General features: G+C 39.4%; 3 protein-coding genes and 1 long non-coding RNA gene across 4 annotated transcripts in view; 3 read left to right on the plus strand and 1 right to left on the minus strand.

Moving 5' to 3' along the window:
- LOC112574123 overlaps window positions 1-15436 on the plus strand; it is a 142479-nt gene that overhangs the window by 33275 nt on the left and 93768 nt on the right. The window lies entirely within an intron of this gene.
- LOC112574125 lies at window positions 4317-5453 on the plus strand. The gene is made up of 2 exons (XM_025255007.1): window positions 4317-4466; window positions 4911-5453. Exons 1-2 carry the CDS (start codon window positions 4352-4354, stop codon window positions 5222-5224), a joined length of 429 nt encoding a protein of 142 aa, XP_025110792.1. The 5' UTR covers window positions 4317-4351; the 3' UTR covers window positions 5225-5453.
- Window positions 5068-7030, minus strand: LOC112574137. The gene is made up of 3 exons (XR_003101360.1): window positions 6905-7030; window positions 6223-6329; window positions 5068-5206 (listed from the first exon to the last, which is right to left on the minus strand). It is a non-coding gene; the product is annotated as an uncharacterized LOC112574137 (long non-coding RNA).
- On the plus strand, window positions 6462-9538 carry LOC112574104 (BTB and MATH domain-containing protein 36-like). The gene is made up of 3 exons (XM_025254969.1): window positions 6462-6796; window positions 7504-7962; window positions 8417-9538. Exons 2-3 carry the CDS (start codon window positions 7647-7649, stop codon window positions 8746-8748), a joined length of 648 nt encoding a protein of 215 aa, XP_025110754.1. The 5' UTR covers window positions 6462-6796; window positions 7504-7646; the 3' UTR covers window positions 8749-9538.

Genomic DNA, 15436 nt, shown 5'->3' on the forward strand with positions numbered 1-15436 from the left:
TTTATTCGGTTTAGTGTAAATTATGGCCTTCTCCACACTTGATGCAAACTAGTATCTGTAAAATGTTGATGGTATACTACCGATAAATCTTATATAATGAAAAAGAAGCTGTCTGTTTTCAGAGGAGACCCTTGGGGACTTCTTCACGTCGCAGATGTTTTCCAAACATAATTTGGGCAAACTTCTAACCCTCCTTTATCTGAAAGACAATCTCATGCGAAATAAATCTCATTTTATTTTCATTGCATAGTCTTGAAAAGCTGAGATAAATATATCTCGTACTTTCTGGCTCCGTATGTATTTTCAGATGAACATTTTTCTCTGCCATGTGAAACTGATGTACAGCAAGTCGAATCGGATTTTAGAAGCACATCAGTCACGTGGTCGGCTAACAATAGCTCACGATGACGAGGGGTTTTCCCTGCTACAAGAGGAATTTCCCGCACAGCGCCTTTCCAGGAAGGTTGCTCAGCAACGAGTTCTGAGAACTCGCCGGACTTTAGTGCTTTCCACCATCCGCAGCTCTTTCATTGCGGCGAACAGAAGGCTTTGCCGTTACTCTGCTGGATGAAATATTGCTTATAGACCAAGACTTCTACCGTTTGCTACTGGCTGCTTCATGGCACGAACCCTCGTCGATGCTTGCTAGACAAACAAGAAATTCCATGATCTGTGTTGTGCAGAAGTCACACCGTCTTCCATCGGGGCCCTAACCGTCGTGGACTCTTATTTAGGACTCGTGTGTGGATAAAACACAAAAAAAAAACTCATTTTCTCTACGAATAATGGCGTTTTGGAAGTATGGGAAAAAGGATGATTTTTCAGACATCGTTCTGGTGGTAGAGGGCAGGAAGCTTCATGTAAATAAAACTTTGTTGATGATGCATTCACCTGTGTTCAAGACAATGTTTACGGCCGACTTCAAAGAAAAGGACTTAGAAGAGATTCCACTTCCAGGAAAGAAATGTTATTTAATGGAGGCACTACTGGACCAGATCTATCCCGGCAACGCCGTTGACAAATTTGGCTGTAAGGTTTAGTATTTGTTTCAGACACCAACATCAGTCTTTTAACTTAAGGTGCCCTGCTGTTGGGTAATTTATCACCCAGAATCTTCTATTTGCCATTTGGCATGTGTTGTATCAGTCTATTCATCTTTAGTATATGGTAACGATGTATCAAATTGCTACTTATTAGTATTTTGTCGTGTTTTCAATACTACATGACTTTCAATTAAAGCCAGGAAACCTGACGATGAATTATAGTATACAGCGTGGCAATTACAGTACATACTAATTAATCATTATCGGTGGTGCCCTGTAAACAACAACTTTTAACTTTAGAAAGCTTCAAATCTGTTGACTGCTTTTAAAGTTTCTTGACATCACTACCTTTTGCAAATGAGCTTCAGCAAATGCTTATTTTCAGTGGGGTTTTTTTAACAAGAAAAAGAGATAAATAAAACCTTTTTTTTCTACAGATAAATTACTACGTGACCTTCTTCAACTCGCAGATGAATATGGTGTGCAGCAAGTCTTTCACAACTGCCAAGCATACTTTTACAGACGCTTATATGGGAAAAATCCACTCAGTGATGCTGATGAAATTTGCATATACCTTACGGTAGTGGAACAGTGGAGCAGAAAATACAGTCAGCTAATCTCTTTCAAATCGGCACTACTTGAAAGAGCAAGTGGAATAGACACTTCTCTGTTGAAAAGAAACATATCTTTTTCTTCTTTACCTGATAAACTTCAAAAAGATATCCTCATACTTCGTCTTGAGAGAGTCGAAAAGGAATTATCTACTGTGAATAAGCGCAACAATTCAACAACAACCTAGTATGAAAACACCGGTGGCTTTTCATTCTAATCCTTTGTGATGAGCTTTTGTGTCAGACACATCTTACAGCCAGAGAGGGTTTTCTTGGACGATTTAGGACGATTCAGGGTTTGAGAATCAATTCTAATGAATTCATGATGATTAACAAGTCACTAGAAACTAAATCACAGAAATATATCGATATATTATTACTAATATTCATCAATCAGTATCTAGACTGAGCTGTTTATATCTGAGATTATTTTGATGTTAGAAGGGATAAAATCATTTCAACTTAATGCCAGCCGTGTGCACTTAAACTTTATTTCTAAACGCGAGTATATTAACCTAGTACATTCTAGATAATACTTTACATTAACTGAAACTATTTCGGTAGTAAATATATTTTGAGATTACATCTAGAGATTATGTGTATCGTCAGTTTGAAGATAAACAGATTTTTGACAGTTTGTATCCAAGGAACTTACTCTTGCACAGCACACCACACTTAGTAAATGAATTTTTAGGCAAACATTTACACAAATATTTGTTTATTAATATTTTTCCAAAATGTCTGCTAAGCATGAGCATTGAAGAACATTTTTTTGGGGGGGGGGGGAAATTCCCAGCTATTAGGAAGCACTAACACTAAAATTTTAGAGTGACAGCATTTTATATCAGTAGTTTGTGTAGTGGAAGTCACCAAATTTATGTGTAGCTATTTTTGTGATGTACCGCAGGTGAACCATAAGCAACTTTATGTTTGTTTTCATGCTCGTTCATCTTCAATCGCAAATATATGATTTGATTTTTTTAACTTGCAATAATCACGTTCGTTCTTTTTTGTGTTTGTTTTGTTCTTTCTTACATTTTTCTCTCTGAAGACTTCTTGGCGTACGAAAGAAGGCGAGGAGGGGAGAGAGAGGTGAGATATTATTGTTGGAAAGGCAGTGCCCCTCCATAAGGACCTTAGGTGTCTAGGCACTATCAGCAAGTCACCTCCATTCTTGGTCTTTTGACAATAGGACCACGAAACACGTAGCTGAAAAACAAAACAAAACTGGAAAGCAGTGGAGTTGTTTGCTAGACGCTTGAGGTGAAGCTCACACAACGAAGAACAACGCCACACTGACAAGAGAACACGTGAATCGCCTTTTCATTTTGCAAAATTAACAGCGAGGTCACGTGGGCACTCCAACGAAAACCGAGACAAACTTTTTTGTCGGAAAATTCGACGAAACCCGAAACCGACGATAACTGAAGACAACGAAAACCAATGTTTGACTGTGTATGCATTTGCACATTTTTATTTACATTATGGAGTGTTAAAATCTTCTCGTACTCTCAACCACAAATGCGTGCACACGCATGCATGAAGGCGCACGTGCACTGGTCTCCTCACACAGACGACCTCGTCCAAAGGTAGGAGCGGGTTCATTGTGGATTCGGTGAACATCGCTGGTCACGTGAGCCCCTGCTCGCAGGTCCCCACCCCAGCCGCTCCACGTGAGGCTGGCCGCACACTGGCGCAGCAGAGGTCTGGCAGACGACACTTCTTTTCCAAAGTTTACTCGCGACGTTACTTTTTAGCATCCGCCGCCATCGAGATACAGTGTTCCCTCGCTACTTCGCGGTTCATATATCGCGGATTCACTACTTCGCGGATTTTTTTGAGTGAAGTATCGCGATCGATACTTCCGCGCTGGGAATTATCGTTTTACAAAATACCATAGATATTTCAACAGGAAAAAGACGAAAAATGAAGCTGTATTAGTATTTCTATTAAAATACCATGGTTATTTTGTAGAAAGAAAGAAAGAAATAATTGTGTAACAGAAATCCATTGCTATGCGTAAGCGACGAGCCATGATTGTTATCTCCCATCTCGCAGCCAGTTCGCATCACTTTTTTGGGTTTCTCTGAGTACAGTTATAATTTTGTTACACTAATTTGTTATTGTACTGTATTAATACCATGATTACTATATTACTTTACACACACATGATATTGTTTTACATGTATATATTATTATTGCATGTATGTCCCTACTTCGCGGAAATTCGTTTATCGCGGCTGATCATAGCACCGATCCCCCGCGATAAACGAGGGAACACTGTACTTCACCCCATCTGCTTTTTCCCGCCAAAAAACGTAAAAAAAAAAAAACAAAAAAAAAAAACAAAATTGCGTCAGATCATGACGTCAGATCATGAGGTCAGATTATGACGCGGCAACGCACTCCTTCCCTCAGAGCTAAGAGCCAGCATACGACACGCGACAATGAATAGAAATAGATCATTGGCTCTTCCGCAAAATTCACGAACACGTTCGCAACAAGACCTCCATTCTGACGATGATGAACATAACAACGACGAAGACATCGAGGCTGAAAATTGTTTTCCATCAAAGAACAGATCTGAAGTTAGTGATGAAACATCCGACATCGTCCTTGTGGTAGTAGGGCAGAATCTTCATGTCAGTAAATCACTGCTCATGATTCACTCACCTGTGTTTAAGGCCATGTTTACAGATGACTTCCAGGAAAAAAGACTTAAAAGAGATCCCACTTGAAACCAGAAACTACGATGCCATGGTAAATCTCTTGGAGCAAATCTACCCTGGGCGAGGATTTGAGTTAATGAAAGGTGAGGCTTAGGACAGAAATCTGTGTGTGTGTGCGCGCGCGCGCTCGTAAACAGGGCAAAGATGGAGAAACTGACTTTATTCAGAGTAGGTCATGAACCGGGTGACCGCCAGACACCATCACACTAGTGCTTTCAGTGCGCACCTTTTTTTGTTGGTTCAGTTTTGAAAGGAGAACTCAATAGGTCTACATCAGGTCATAGCTATAGGTTGGTCTTGGAGGGGGAAGATTTTTGTTTCATGAGGAAACCACTTAGTGACATTTGTTGTTTTCTTTTTTCTCCACAGACTTTTCTGACAGTTTTTGGCCGTTTTTCACATTTTTGACAGTTTTATCATCTTTGTCGCCTCCTCAACACCCCTCTGTGACATTGACTAAATAATAAATAAACAAAAATATAAAATAACATAGTGCATCTCATAAAGGGAAAAATTTCTGTTTTCAGACAACACCATTGAGGACCTCCTTGAGCTGGCAGATAAATATCAAGTAGAACAGGTGTTTACAAACTGTAAGGCGTACATTGAAATGATGATGGAATATCAACCCCCCATTAACAAAACTCTATTGTATCTCAAGATAGTGGAACAGTATGGCCACTGCAAGCAACTACATTCATTGAGAGAGAGACTGGTTAAGAGTGCAAGTCTCATACCATCCAATAGGATAAAAAGGAGTAGGCACTACTCTTCTCTGCCTCCTACAGCCCAGAGAGATGTTTTCTTCCGTCGTCTTCAGGAGCTGGAAAAAATAACGTGAAATCGTGAAAGATTTAATTAAAACACAGTAAGAAACTTACCATTTATAACCTCTTATTTGTGTTTATATCAACCTTACTAGTGTTTATATTTACATTTCTTACACTGTAACTGCATTCACACATTCAACTAGAACTGATTCTGTGTGATTTTCTAATAAGCTTCCCTTTTGTATATTTTTGATATAAATATTTCACTACAGTGTTGAGTGCATACTGGCAAAAACTGATGTTTTTTCGATGAGACTAGAACGTTTCTACTACTAGGATGAAGGTCAAATAAAAAACAGGAAATGTTTCTGATTCGAATTATCTTCGTCATTGCTTCTATTTCTCGACATTTATTGTCCTTTCTGTTTAAAAACAGTTGCAAAATGTTTAGTGTCTTAAAAGCTCATTATTTTTGAAATTGTTTTCCCTATTTTATTCATTGTTTAGCTTTACTTTCTCGTGAAAGTGCACAGACATATAGCGCTCACCTGGAGATGGCTATGAATAATTTTAACAGTCTGTTCTTGTGCATTCATTTTCAGTACGGAAGAATTGCTTTGAAATAATAGCATGCGCATTTTCAATGGTATTAGAAACAAACTGTATGGTTAAAGACAGGTATTAACACATTATACAAAAACGTTTTTAAAAAAACACATACGCATGCACGTGTGCACACTGTGTTGTGCAAAGAATGCTTTGCTCGCATGTAAAATGTATGCTATTCTTGTGAATATGCGTCTTCCTGGTTTTGATACCAATGAATAGTTCAAAAATACATAAAGCACGCATACAGAGGGAAATATAAATTACAAAACGAACACAAAATCGGTTCATTACTTTTCTTTCTGCGGCCGTATGCTCATCAAAGGAGCAACAAGGAGTAAACTAACGTTTCTTTATAACATACAAATACAAAACAATGCGCCAAAAATACAGATGATACTACCGAGAAATACAATATTCAAACTTAACCGAAAAAAGAACAGAAAAAAACCACGCTACACACACACAAGACGTCCAGTTGCTGCCATCAGCACTACAGGCCATCCAGCAGACGGTGCCCCTCCTCTCTGTCAGCCTCCCATCATTGCAAGGGAAGGACTGCTCTCAACCCTGAAGCAAAGCACGACAGAAGCAAGAACGAATGTCTCACAAACATATGATCCAACACCTCCCATTGAAAACAAGCATTCAGGACCAAAACAGAGCACACGACCTCCCATTTCACCCAAAAGTCTATTAATAATTTTTAAAAAAACATGCGGATGTCTATAACTATGTCTCGGAGTATTACATACAATGAACATGAAACTCGTTTTTAAAAATTATGTTCGCCACTAGTTACAAAGGAAAGCATTATCACGGACTTTTGCATGAGTAAAGTTAATTAACTCCTTCATTCTTCATTTTTATGAATCGTGAAACGTTGTCTCCCCTTCTCTGCAGACACCATGTACGCTTTGCGATGAGGGGGTCTCTCGCTCAACGTATTGTGTGGTCAAGATGTATTGTACCTCACTACTCACAGACAATCAACGAACAGTTCCTAGTTCCCAAGACTACGCGGCGCTTCCATCGGGGTTTGTATGATGTTTTTATATGTGGACTGCGGGTTGTTATTAGTGCTGTGTGTGTGGGTCCGCTCAACCCCGACATTTTGTCATCATCTTATTTTGAGGTCACCTCACCTTCTGAACCTTTTGTCAGTTGTGTAGCCCTTGACCTGACCATAAGCCCGGATAAGGCGCTGTACAAGCGAACATTCTGTGTACATATATACCGTGAAATTGCCTCCTTACGAATTTCAATATGGCGTATAGTCGGCTTAAAGCAGAGCCAGCCAGGGTTTAATCTCTTAGTTTCGGATCAGTGATCTAAATACTGTACATGTACTTCCCAGACTGTACTCAACGTTTTTGTCTCATTTTTCTGTGTCCTTTTACAACACAGCGCTGTTTAAGTGTTCAAAAGTGAACTACGGGCTGTTGGTAGCTTATTTATTTAAACAAGACGTCACTGCTTTTTAGCGTTTTTTATTATTGTGTATGTAGATTGAAGAAAACATTAAATAGACAGAGGTGTTTGTTACACTTGTTCGACAATAAAGTTTTGTTTTGGTATCAATTCTATGCAACAGCCATGATTCAGTAAAATGCTTCGTAAGTGAACTGTAGGTGTTGTGCTGATTTCTATACAACACTTTTCATTTATGATATAACTGTGTCGTCATACGTGAACCTTGCTTAAAATAGCCATTCTATTGATTGTTTATACCTTTTGCTCCTAGCTGCTTCACCGACCTTACATCGAGTATAGACTAGGTTGTGCAGACTTCACATCATCTAAGCTTTCGTCGGGGCTGTAACTGTTGTGCGCTCTTATTTACTACTTGTGTGGGTTGTTAAACAAACCTCATTTCCTCTACAAAGAATGCAGTCTTCTACAGTTACCAAAAAAAGTGTAGCTTATGGACAACAGACTGAAGAGAACCGTCGCAGGCAGGAGAGGTTAGTCAAATATGAGGAAAAGGATGAGTTTTCGGACATCGTTCTGGTGGTAGAGGGCAAGAGGCTTCATGTAAATAAAACTCTGCTAATGATGCATTCACCTGAGTTCAAGACAATGTTCACGGCCTACTTCAGAGAAAAGGACTTACAAGAGATTCCACTTCCAGAAAAAAAAGTGGATTTAGTGGTGGAACTTTTGGACCAAATCTATCCCGGGTACACTACTGACAAATTTCACGGTAAGGTTTAGTAAATGTTTCAAGAATCAACACTAGTTAGTCTTTTAACTTAAGATGCTATTGCGTCACACAGAATCTTATATTTGCTGTTGGGCAGCAGCCATGGTAATCTTCATCTTTAGTCCATGGTAACAATTTAACAACCTGATTAGTTAATAGATTATCATATTTTCAATACTCGATGGCTGTCTTTCAATAAAAAAACAGGAAAGCTGATAATGAATTATGAACTAATGAATTATAGTATATAACATACAAAGCCAGTACATACGTTATTGTATTAGTCATCGGTAATGTCCTGTAAACTACACCTTTTAACATTACTTTAGAATGCTTCAAATCTGTTCACTGCTTTCAAAGTTTCTTGACATCACTACCTTTAGCAAATGTGTCATTTCAGAGGGGTATTTTTAAACAGGAACAGACATCTAAATAAATAATATTTTTTCTGCAGATGAAACTCTGCGTGACCTTCTTCAACTCGCCGATGAGTATGGTGTGCAGCAGGTCTTTCACAACTGCCGAGCATACTTCGACAGACGCATAAATTGCAAGAATAAAAGCATGAAGATTGATGAAATTTTACTCTTCCTTGGGATAGTCGAAGAGTGGAGCAAAAAATACAATCAACTAAGTTTGATTAGATCGGCTCTAATTGAACAAGCAAGTCAAGTAAGCACGCATTCTTTGAAAACAAGCGAATATTATTCTTCTGTACCTGCTACAGCTCAAAGAGACATCCTCATGCGTCGTCTTGAGGGATTCGAAATACTCAACTCTGAGTAAGACCTAGAGTTAAACAATTGACTAGTATGATTGAAACTACTGATGACTTTTCATTGTAATCCTTTGTGATGAGCTTTTGTGTCAGACACATCTTACAAACACCCACATACGGTTTTCTGTGAAACATTTAGGACGATTCAGAGTTCTGTGAGTCCATCTCAGGATTCATGACGATTACTTTTGTAACAAGATCATAACATATATCGATCGATTATTATTAATATTCATTAACTTGAATAGGTTTAACTGTTTATATGTGAGATTAGTTTGATGTTACACGGGGTACAATTAATCTCATTAGACTTCATGCCAGCAGTCTACACAAAAGTTATATCGGACATTCCTATGATAAACGATAGCACATGTTGGACAATATTTTATATTAACTGAAACTATTTTGATAGTAAATATATTTTGAAATTTCATCTATAGATTCTGTGTAACATCAGTTTATAGATAAACAGATTTTGCTCCAAGGAACTTACTCTTGCACAGCACACTACACTTAGTAAATGAATTTCTAGCCAAATATGTGTTCATTTCTATTTTTCCAAAATGTTTTACTGCACAGTATTTAGCAACATTGAATGCTCGAATTGCCAACTATTATGTTGCACTAACACTAAATCTTAAGGAAGACAGCCTTTATATGAGTAGTTTGTGTAGTGGAAGTGATCAAAGCGATGTGTAGCTATGTCTGAGAGTAATATACCGCAAGTAACACATAAGTAAGTTTACATTTGTTTTCATTCTCATTCATTCTAATAGCAAATAAAGGTGAATACTTAACTTGCAATGATTGGGTTCCTTCTACGCTAGTTCTCATAATTTTTGTTTTATTCTATTTTATGATTAATATGCGAAAATTATGAGTGTGTGTACGGGTGTGTGTGTGCGTGTGTGTGAACTATATCAATGTATAGTCTTTCAGCTTTTCTACAAGTTCATGGAACCTTTAGAGACATTCAATGACAACATGTCTCATTCACGGTCTTTGTTAGTAGACAGCCTCTCCATCTGATGACAGACCGCCAAAGACAGAGCTAACGTTTATTCCTTACTGGTCTCAACGCGCAGACACACTGTCAGTCATGTGATTATGTTTAAGAAATACAAACAGCATCACACAAGCACCTTGCCAAACTTGCTCACTCACTCACACAACCATATGTCGGGCTAGAAGTCAATATTTTATGTAGATCTCCCTTTGCTGTCAACCCGTGACCTAATATTTATTAATAGTCCGTGTTTCCATGCTGTTGCGGGAGCGGCCGGGAGCAGTGGAGTGAGTAAGTAGTGTGGGTGGGTGGCCACACGTGTACGCACTGCGCATGTCGGAGTCACGGAAGGTCGGAAAAAAAGTGTCAACCCTCAGTTATGAGGCGCAGATACTGTCAAAATCCATCAAATCGGATACAGAAAACAGTCTCAACCTACCGTGACAACTAAGATTTTTCTGGGCCTTTCGTGAATGCATTTTTAGTTTTTGTTTTGTCTTGTTGTGTTTTGTTAAAGTACGCAGCCCTGCATATATATTGTAAACACATATGTTGATAAAGATGTTCATTCAAGGGTATTGTATCTTAAGGTCTTTGACCAACATGTACCCAGATGCATTAGGACGACACTTGTCTTAAAATCCTTTCTATTTTATTCCTCGTGATGCGTTGTCGCTTCTCTCGGGTGGATGAGTAATCGTTGAGTGTGTGACCTACCTGGGAGTGTAGGAGTGGTTGGATCCCGCGAGTGACGCATGAATCGAATAACCTCGTCCGTCCATTGCCACTGACGCGTGTCGCATGCTGACTCAGCCTGGGCCTTAGTTCTAAGGGGAGGAGGGGTCTGCTGTGTAATGATCTGACGCAAGTTTGTTATTTTTACGTTTTTTTTTTTTTGGCGGGAGTGAAATTCCAGCTAATGTTCCGGTCGTGAGGACGGACTAGGTTTGGTGACTGGGGATATCGTCTGGAGATGGCGAGATGGAGAATGAACTTTTTTTTTTTTTAATTTTATATATAAACATTTATTTTGTCTCACAAATACATGAAATAGAAAATACAGCATTTTGCAATATAATACAAGCATATACACATAAGGTAACAGTCATTCGTTCGTTCCAGAAATTGAAAAGAAATTGCCTGCAGGCAGTCCATTAGTACAAGTTACACATAGTGATGATGATTACGAGGATGATGATGAATGAATGATTGATTTACTGGCTGAAGGGCTAGCAAAACAAGTATTTAGATTATAATAAAAGCTTGGAGGACTCACAGTGCAGACTCAATCATGCTGCTGTGATTGCAAAATTTTTTTAAAAAAGAACCTCCATCTTCATTGGTTGCATACCACAGACTGCAAAACACTTTCCAGAAATGTGCAGTTTGTTCTAGCATAAATCAAAATTTGAATGACACAAAAACTGCAGCCATATTGCTCTCACAAAAACTTATTTCTCCCAAGCCCTAAGCGCATTTATACAAATGGCTGATAATGAAACAAGTATTTACATATTTTAACAGGGAAGCAAGACAGATAAAGACTGTGAAAAGAAGACTAACTAGACTATTAAAGAAAGTGTTGTGGAGACTGCAAATGTTGGCAGTAAAGCACGAATTAAGACAGAATGGATAAAAATTGCACCAAAAATGTAAATGAAAACAGATAAAGGACACCTGAGGCTTAACACAGTTTCAGCAGTTAAACACATGGTTGATGACGTTGCCAATGGAAGTAACAGTAAGCAAGACTGTACATTTGTTCTACACCTTGAGAAAACATAAATAAACAAACAAAACAAAAAACAAAAAACACATAAATTTACAAAAACAAAAAAACAAACTATGGATTGTCACAAAACACAAACACAAAAGAGAAAAAAGAAAAAAAAAAAAAAAAAAAAAAAGGAGAAGAGGAATGTGGAAAAGAACAGGATTCGCAGGCTCCTCATTAGACCACAATGTAAATGCATTCTCACTTTAAAAAAAAAAATACAAAATAAAAATAAAAATACAGACAGAAACATTCAATGTGTGAAGAAAAGCTGCTCATATGGTATCCATTTTAGTGCAAAACATTCTGGCTTACTATTTATTGTGTAATAATATTTTTCTACATGATATCTTTTTTTAATTTCCAATACAAATGAGTTCACACTTAGATGAATATTGAAACATTTGCACCGGTAAATATAAAACTTTGCCATAATTAGAATAAGGCTGAATATCTTATCTGTCATAAGCTCATTTTGGACTCCAAATAGTATTAACTGTTTCTTTACTTCTATCTGCTCACAATGAGCACATTTTTCTTTTAACTTACTAAAGAGATCATTCCAAAATTTTTTAACAATAATACAATCAAAAAACAAGTGTTCTATAGATTCCCTTGACTGATTGCAGAAGGTGCAAAGATCTGAATCTCTAAGTTTTATTTGATATAATAGTGTGTTTGTAGCTAAAACACGATGCAGAATACGATATTGAAACCACTGAAGTTTTGTATCCATTGTAACAATAAAAGGGTGAGCAAATATTTGTCCCCACTGAAGGTCTGGAAAAACTTTTTCCCATTTTCTAATGCATGTAGGAGGCGTCTGTGGACACAACAGTTTATTATATATACCTTTTGTGCCTTTTTATGCTTGATTATGGCTAACAGTGGTGCATAGCATGTAGTATTTCTGTCTGATTGTTTCCATAAGTGACCAATCTTTCTTTTATATCTGACAATGGCCATGATTCTACTGTAATACTCGAGAAAATTTATATTTTTGCCATGTATTTGTTGGAATATTTCAAATTTCATAGGTATTCCATTATTATCAAGTAAATCCCCAATTTTCATAATATTACAGTTTAACCATTTTTCTACTGTTTTTTGTGTATCATTTTGGACAGAAAAGTATTAAAAAATAACGGTTCATGCAGAAATTCTGTAAGTGACAAGGGGGTAAATCTAATGCAAAAGTCAGAAAAAAAAGCGAATACATCTTTCCAAAACACATTTTTTTCAGCAATATTTTCCAGAAAGTATCCTCCATACTGTTGAAAATTTAAAATCTGTGGATGAATTGAATTCAAAAGGTACTTCCAGCCTGCATTTGATGTACAAATCTTCCTTATCCATGTCAGCTTGAGTGCATTATGAAAAGCATTGATATCCATTACCTTTAGTCCCCCTTTTGAGTATTTCCTGATGTAACCGAGTGGTAACGGGGGTCGTATGGTGACCACAACAGTCCAACACTCAACCAAAAGGCAGGAACTTGTCAGCGGGTGTGCGAACCTTTATTACACGTGCTTGTACAATGGCCATGGCTGCTCGTATCGTCCAGAAGTCAGCGCTGTCTCTGTCTCCGTTCAGCGCAATACGTTCTTGTAGAACGGGCCCCCACAGACTTGCTATTGTAATGTGTTTGGGAAGAAAGGCCCCAACTAAACATCTACCCCTAACTATATACTAAAAGAACACGTGACTACTCGTCACCTAATCTACCTGTGCCTAACGCTATCGCTCTAATACTAAGGCTACTACTGCCTACTGCGCTAATCCCGTACCTACTACATCTGCCAACCCCGACTCTGGTTCCCGATCTCCGCTATAAGTCACGGCGCCTTGTCAAGTCGTAAAAACGGACAGAAAGGTTTCCCCCACTGTCCGCTTTCACTGAGCCCCGCCCACTTATAATTACCTGGCCTCGAATCCGGCCCTCTACATCCCCGCCGACTCTTTCTCCAACAGCGTCCTCGCTGATGAGCTTTAGCTAGCAAGACTATAGGGCTGATATACAAGCTCGCCTAATATGCTTGCTACGGGGGGGGGGTGGGGGTGGTGGGGGGTGGGCCTCCAGTATCGAATTTCTAAGCAACGCCTGGTCATACCAGCAGCTGGTATTATTTACCTAGCAGAGTATAGACTTGCCTTAAAACAAAATATCTGTACTCCAACTAACCACTGAATCTGACCGACTGAATATAAGGGCAGGCATTCCGTCCATCTGTCTCGTGTGTCATGACATTTCGTAGTCGCAGCCGTAGCAAAATGAAATGAACAATAGCAACATAGACAAACTAATGGTTACAACATATGTACGTGTTATCCACAGTGTCAGTGAATAGTGTCACACCCGTTTTAAACGCATCTGAGTTTATGCCTGTCTCGCAGCAAGCCGCTGCAATTTGCTGCGCTGGGGTACTGCAGGCACTGTCATCGCTGGTACCACAGGCACTGTCACTTCTGGAATCACTGTTATTGTCATATCTGGCATCACAGGCACTGTCATCTCTGGTACCACTATAGTTCTGGCTTGACGGGGTGGGACAGTAGTATAACAAAACGGAGTTTCTTCGTCACTGTCGTAGTCCTGACAGTTCTGTGTCTCCGGCAGTTGACTGTCCTCTAACTGAAGAGACGGCTTCGCTGCTCCGTTGTCGCTATTGAGGGTCAGTGCTGGGCCGTCAACAAGGGGCCTGACTGTGTATACAGCACTGTCATCAACAACTGGCTGGCTGGTGATATTACAGGTACTCCGGCCGCTCCGCCCATGGAATCTGTCCCGTTGCAGTTCTGCTTGACTCTGCCGTCGTTGTGGTTGTCGCTGTTGTAGTTGCACTGGCTTGTTTTGAAACTTTTCTCTTGAAATCGGCCGGCGATCACTGCCTCGGCATTTCACTCCTCCGATACCACAGACGAACGTAGCTTCAACGCCCTTTGATGACGGCCTGGGTTCGAATTCCACCAATTCACTTTTGCCGAGGCTGCGAAAACCTGCCTTGTGAATAACTGAATGGTGGACAAAGACGTCTTGACCGCCATTATCAGGTCCCAGCCTGCAAGAGTTCATCGGCCCCGAACGGGCCCGTTTCGGGCTGAGAAATGGGGCCGTTAAGGGAAGTTACACTCCCAGCCCGCCGTATTATGGGAGCCTAAAGTGCATCGGCCCCTTGCGGTTTGGGAGAAATAACTCCTCAGCCCTTCAAGCCCCACCCTAAAAACACCTCGCAGCCTTCCATAGTCCCTCAGCCCTCCAAAGCCCCACCCTAAAACACCTCGCAGCCCTTCCATAGTCCCTCAGCCCTCCATAGCCCCACCCTAAAAACACCTCGCAGCACTTCCATAGTCCCTCAGCCCTCCATAGCCCCACCTAAAAACACCTCGCAGCCCTTCCATAGTCCCTCAGCCCTCCAAGCCCCAACCCAAAAACACCTCGCAGCCCTTCCATAGTCCCTCAGCCCTTCATAGCCCCACCTAAAAACACCTCGCAGCCCTTCCATAGTCCCTCAGCCCTCCATAGCCCCACCCCTAAAAACAACCTCAATAGCCCTTCAAAGCCCCTCTCAGCCCTCCAAAGCCCCATCCTAAAAAACACCTTTCGCCCTTCAAAGCACTTGGTAAATACCAGCAGACAAAAAATAGACATAATTCAACAATTTATTAAATACAAGCAGATACACAAGGTTTTCATATTAATTTACAACAAAGAATTTTTCACAAATGCCTGACCAAAAAATATTCATTGCAATTTATTATATACATATACAAGCAAAAAAAAAAAATAAGGGGTTTTAATATTTATTACAACAAAGAATTTGAGTCTTCAAAAACTTCAGGCTAATTGTTGCGAATACCTGACCCCCCAAAAAAGAAAAAAAAATCATTACAATCTTCAAAACAATTTATCATATAC

The sequence above is a fragment of the Pomacea canaliculata genome, linkage group LG10 (genome assembly GCF_003073045.1).
Source record: "Pomacea canaliculata isolate SZHN2017 linkage group LG10, ASM307304v1, whole genome shotgun sequence".
Lineage (NCBI taxonomy): Eukaryota > Metazoa > Mollusca > Gastropoda > Architaenioglossa > Ampullariidae > Pomacea > Pomacea canaliculata.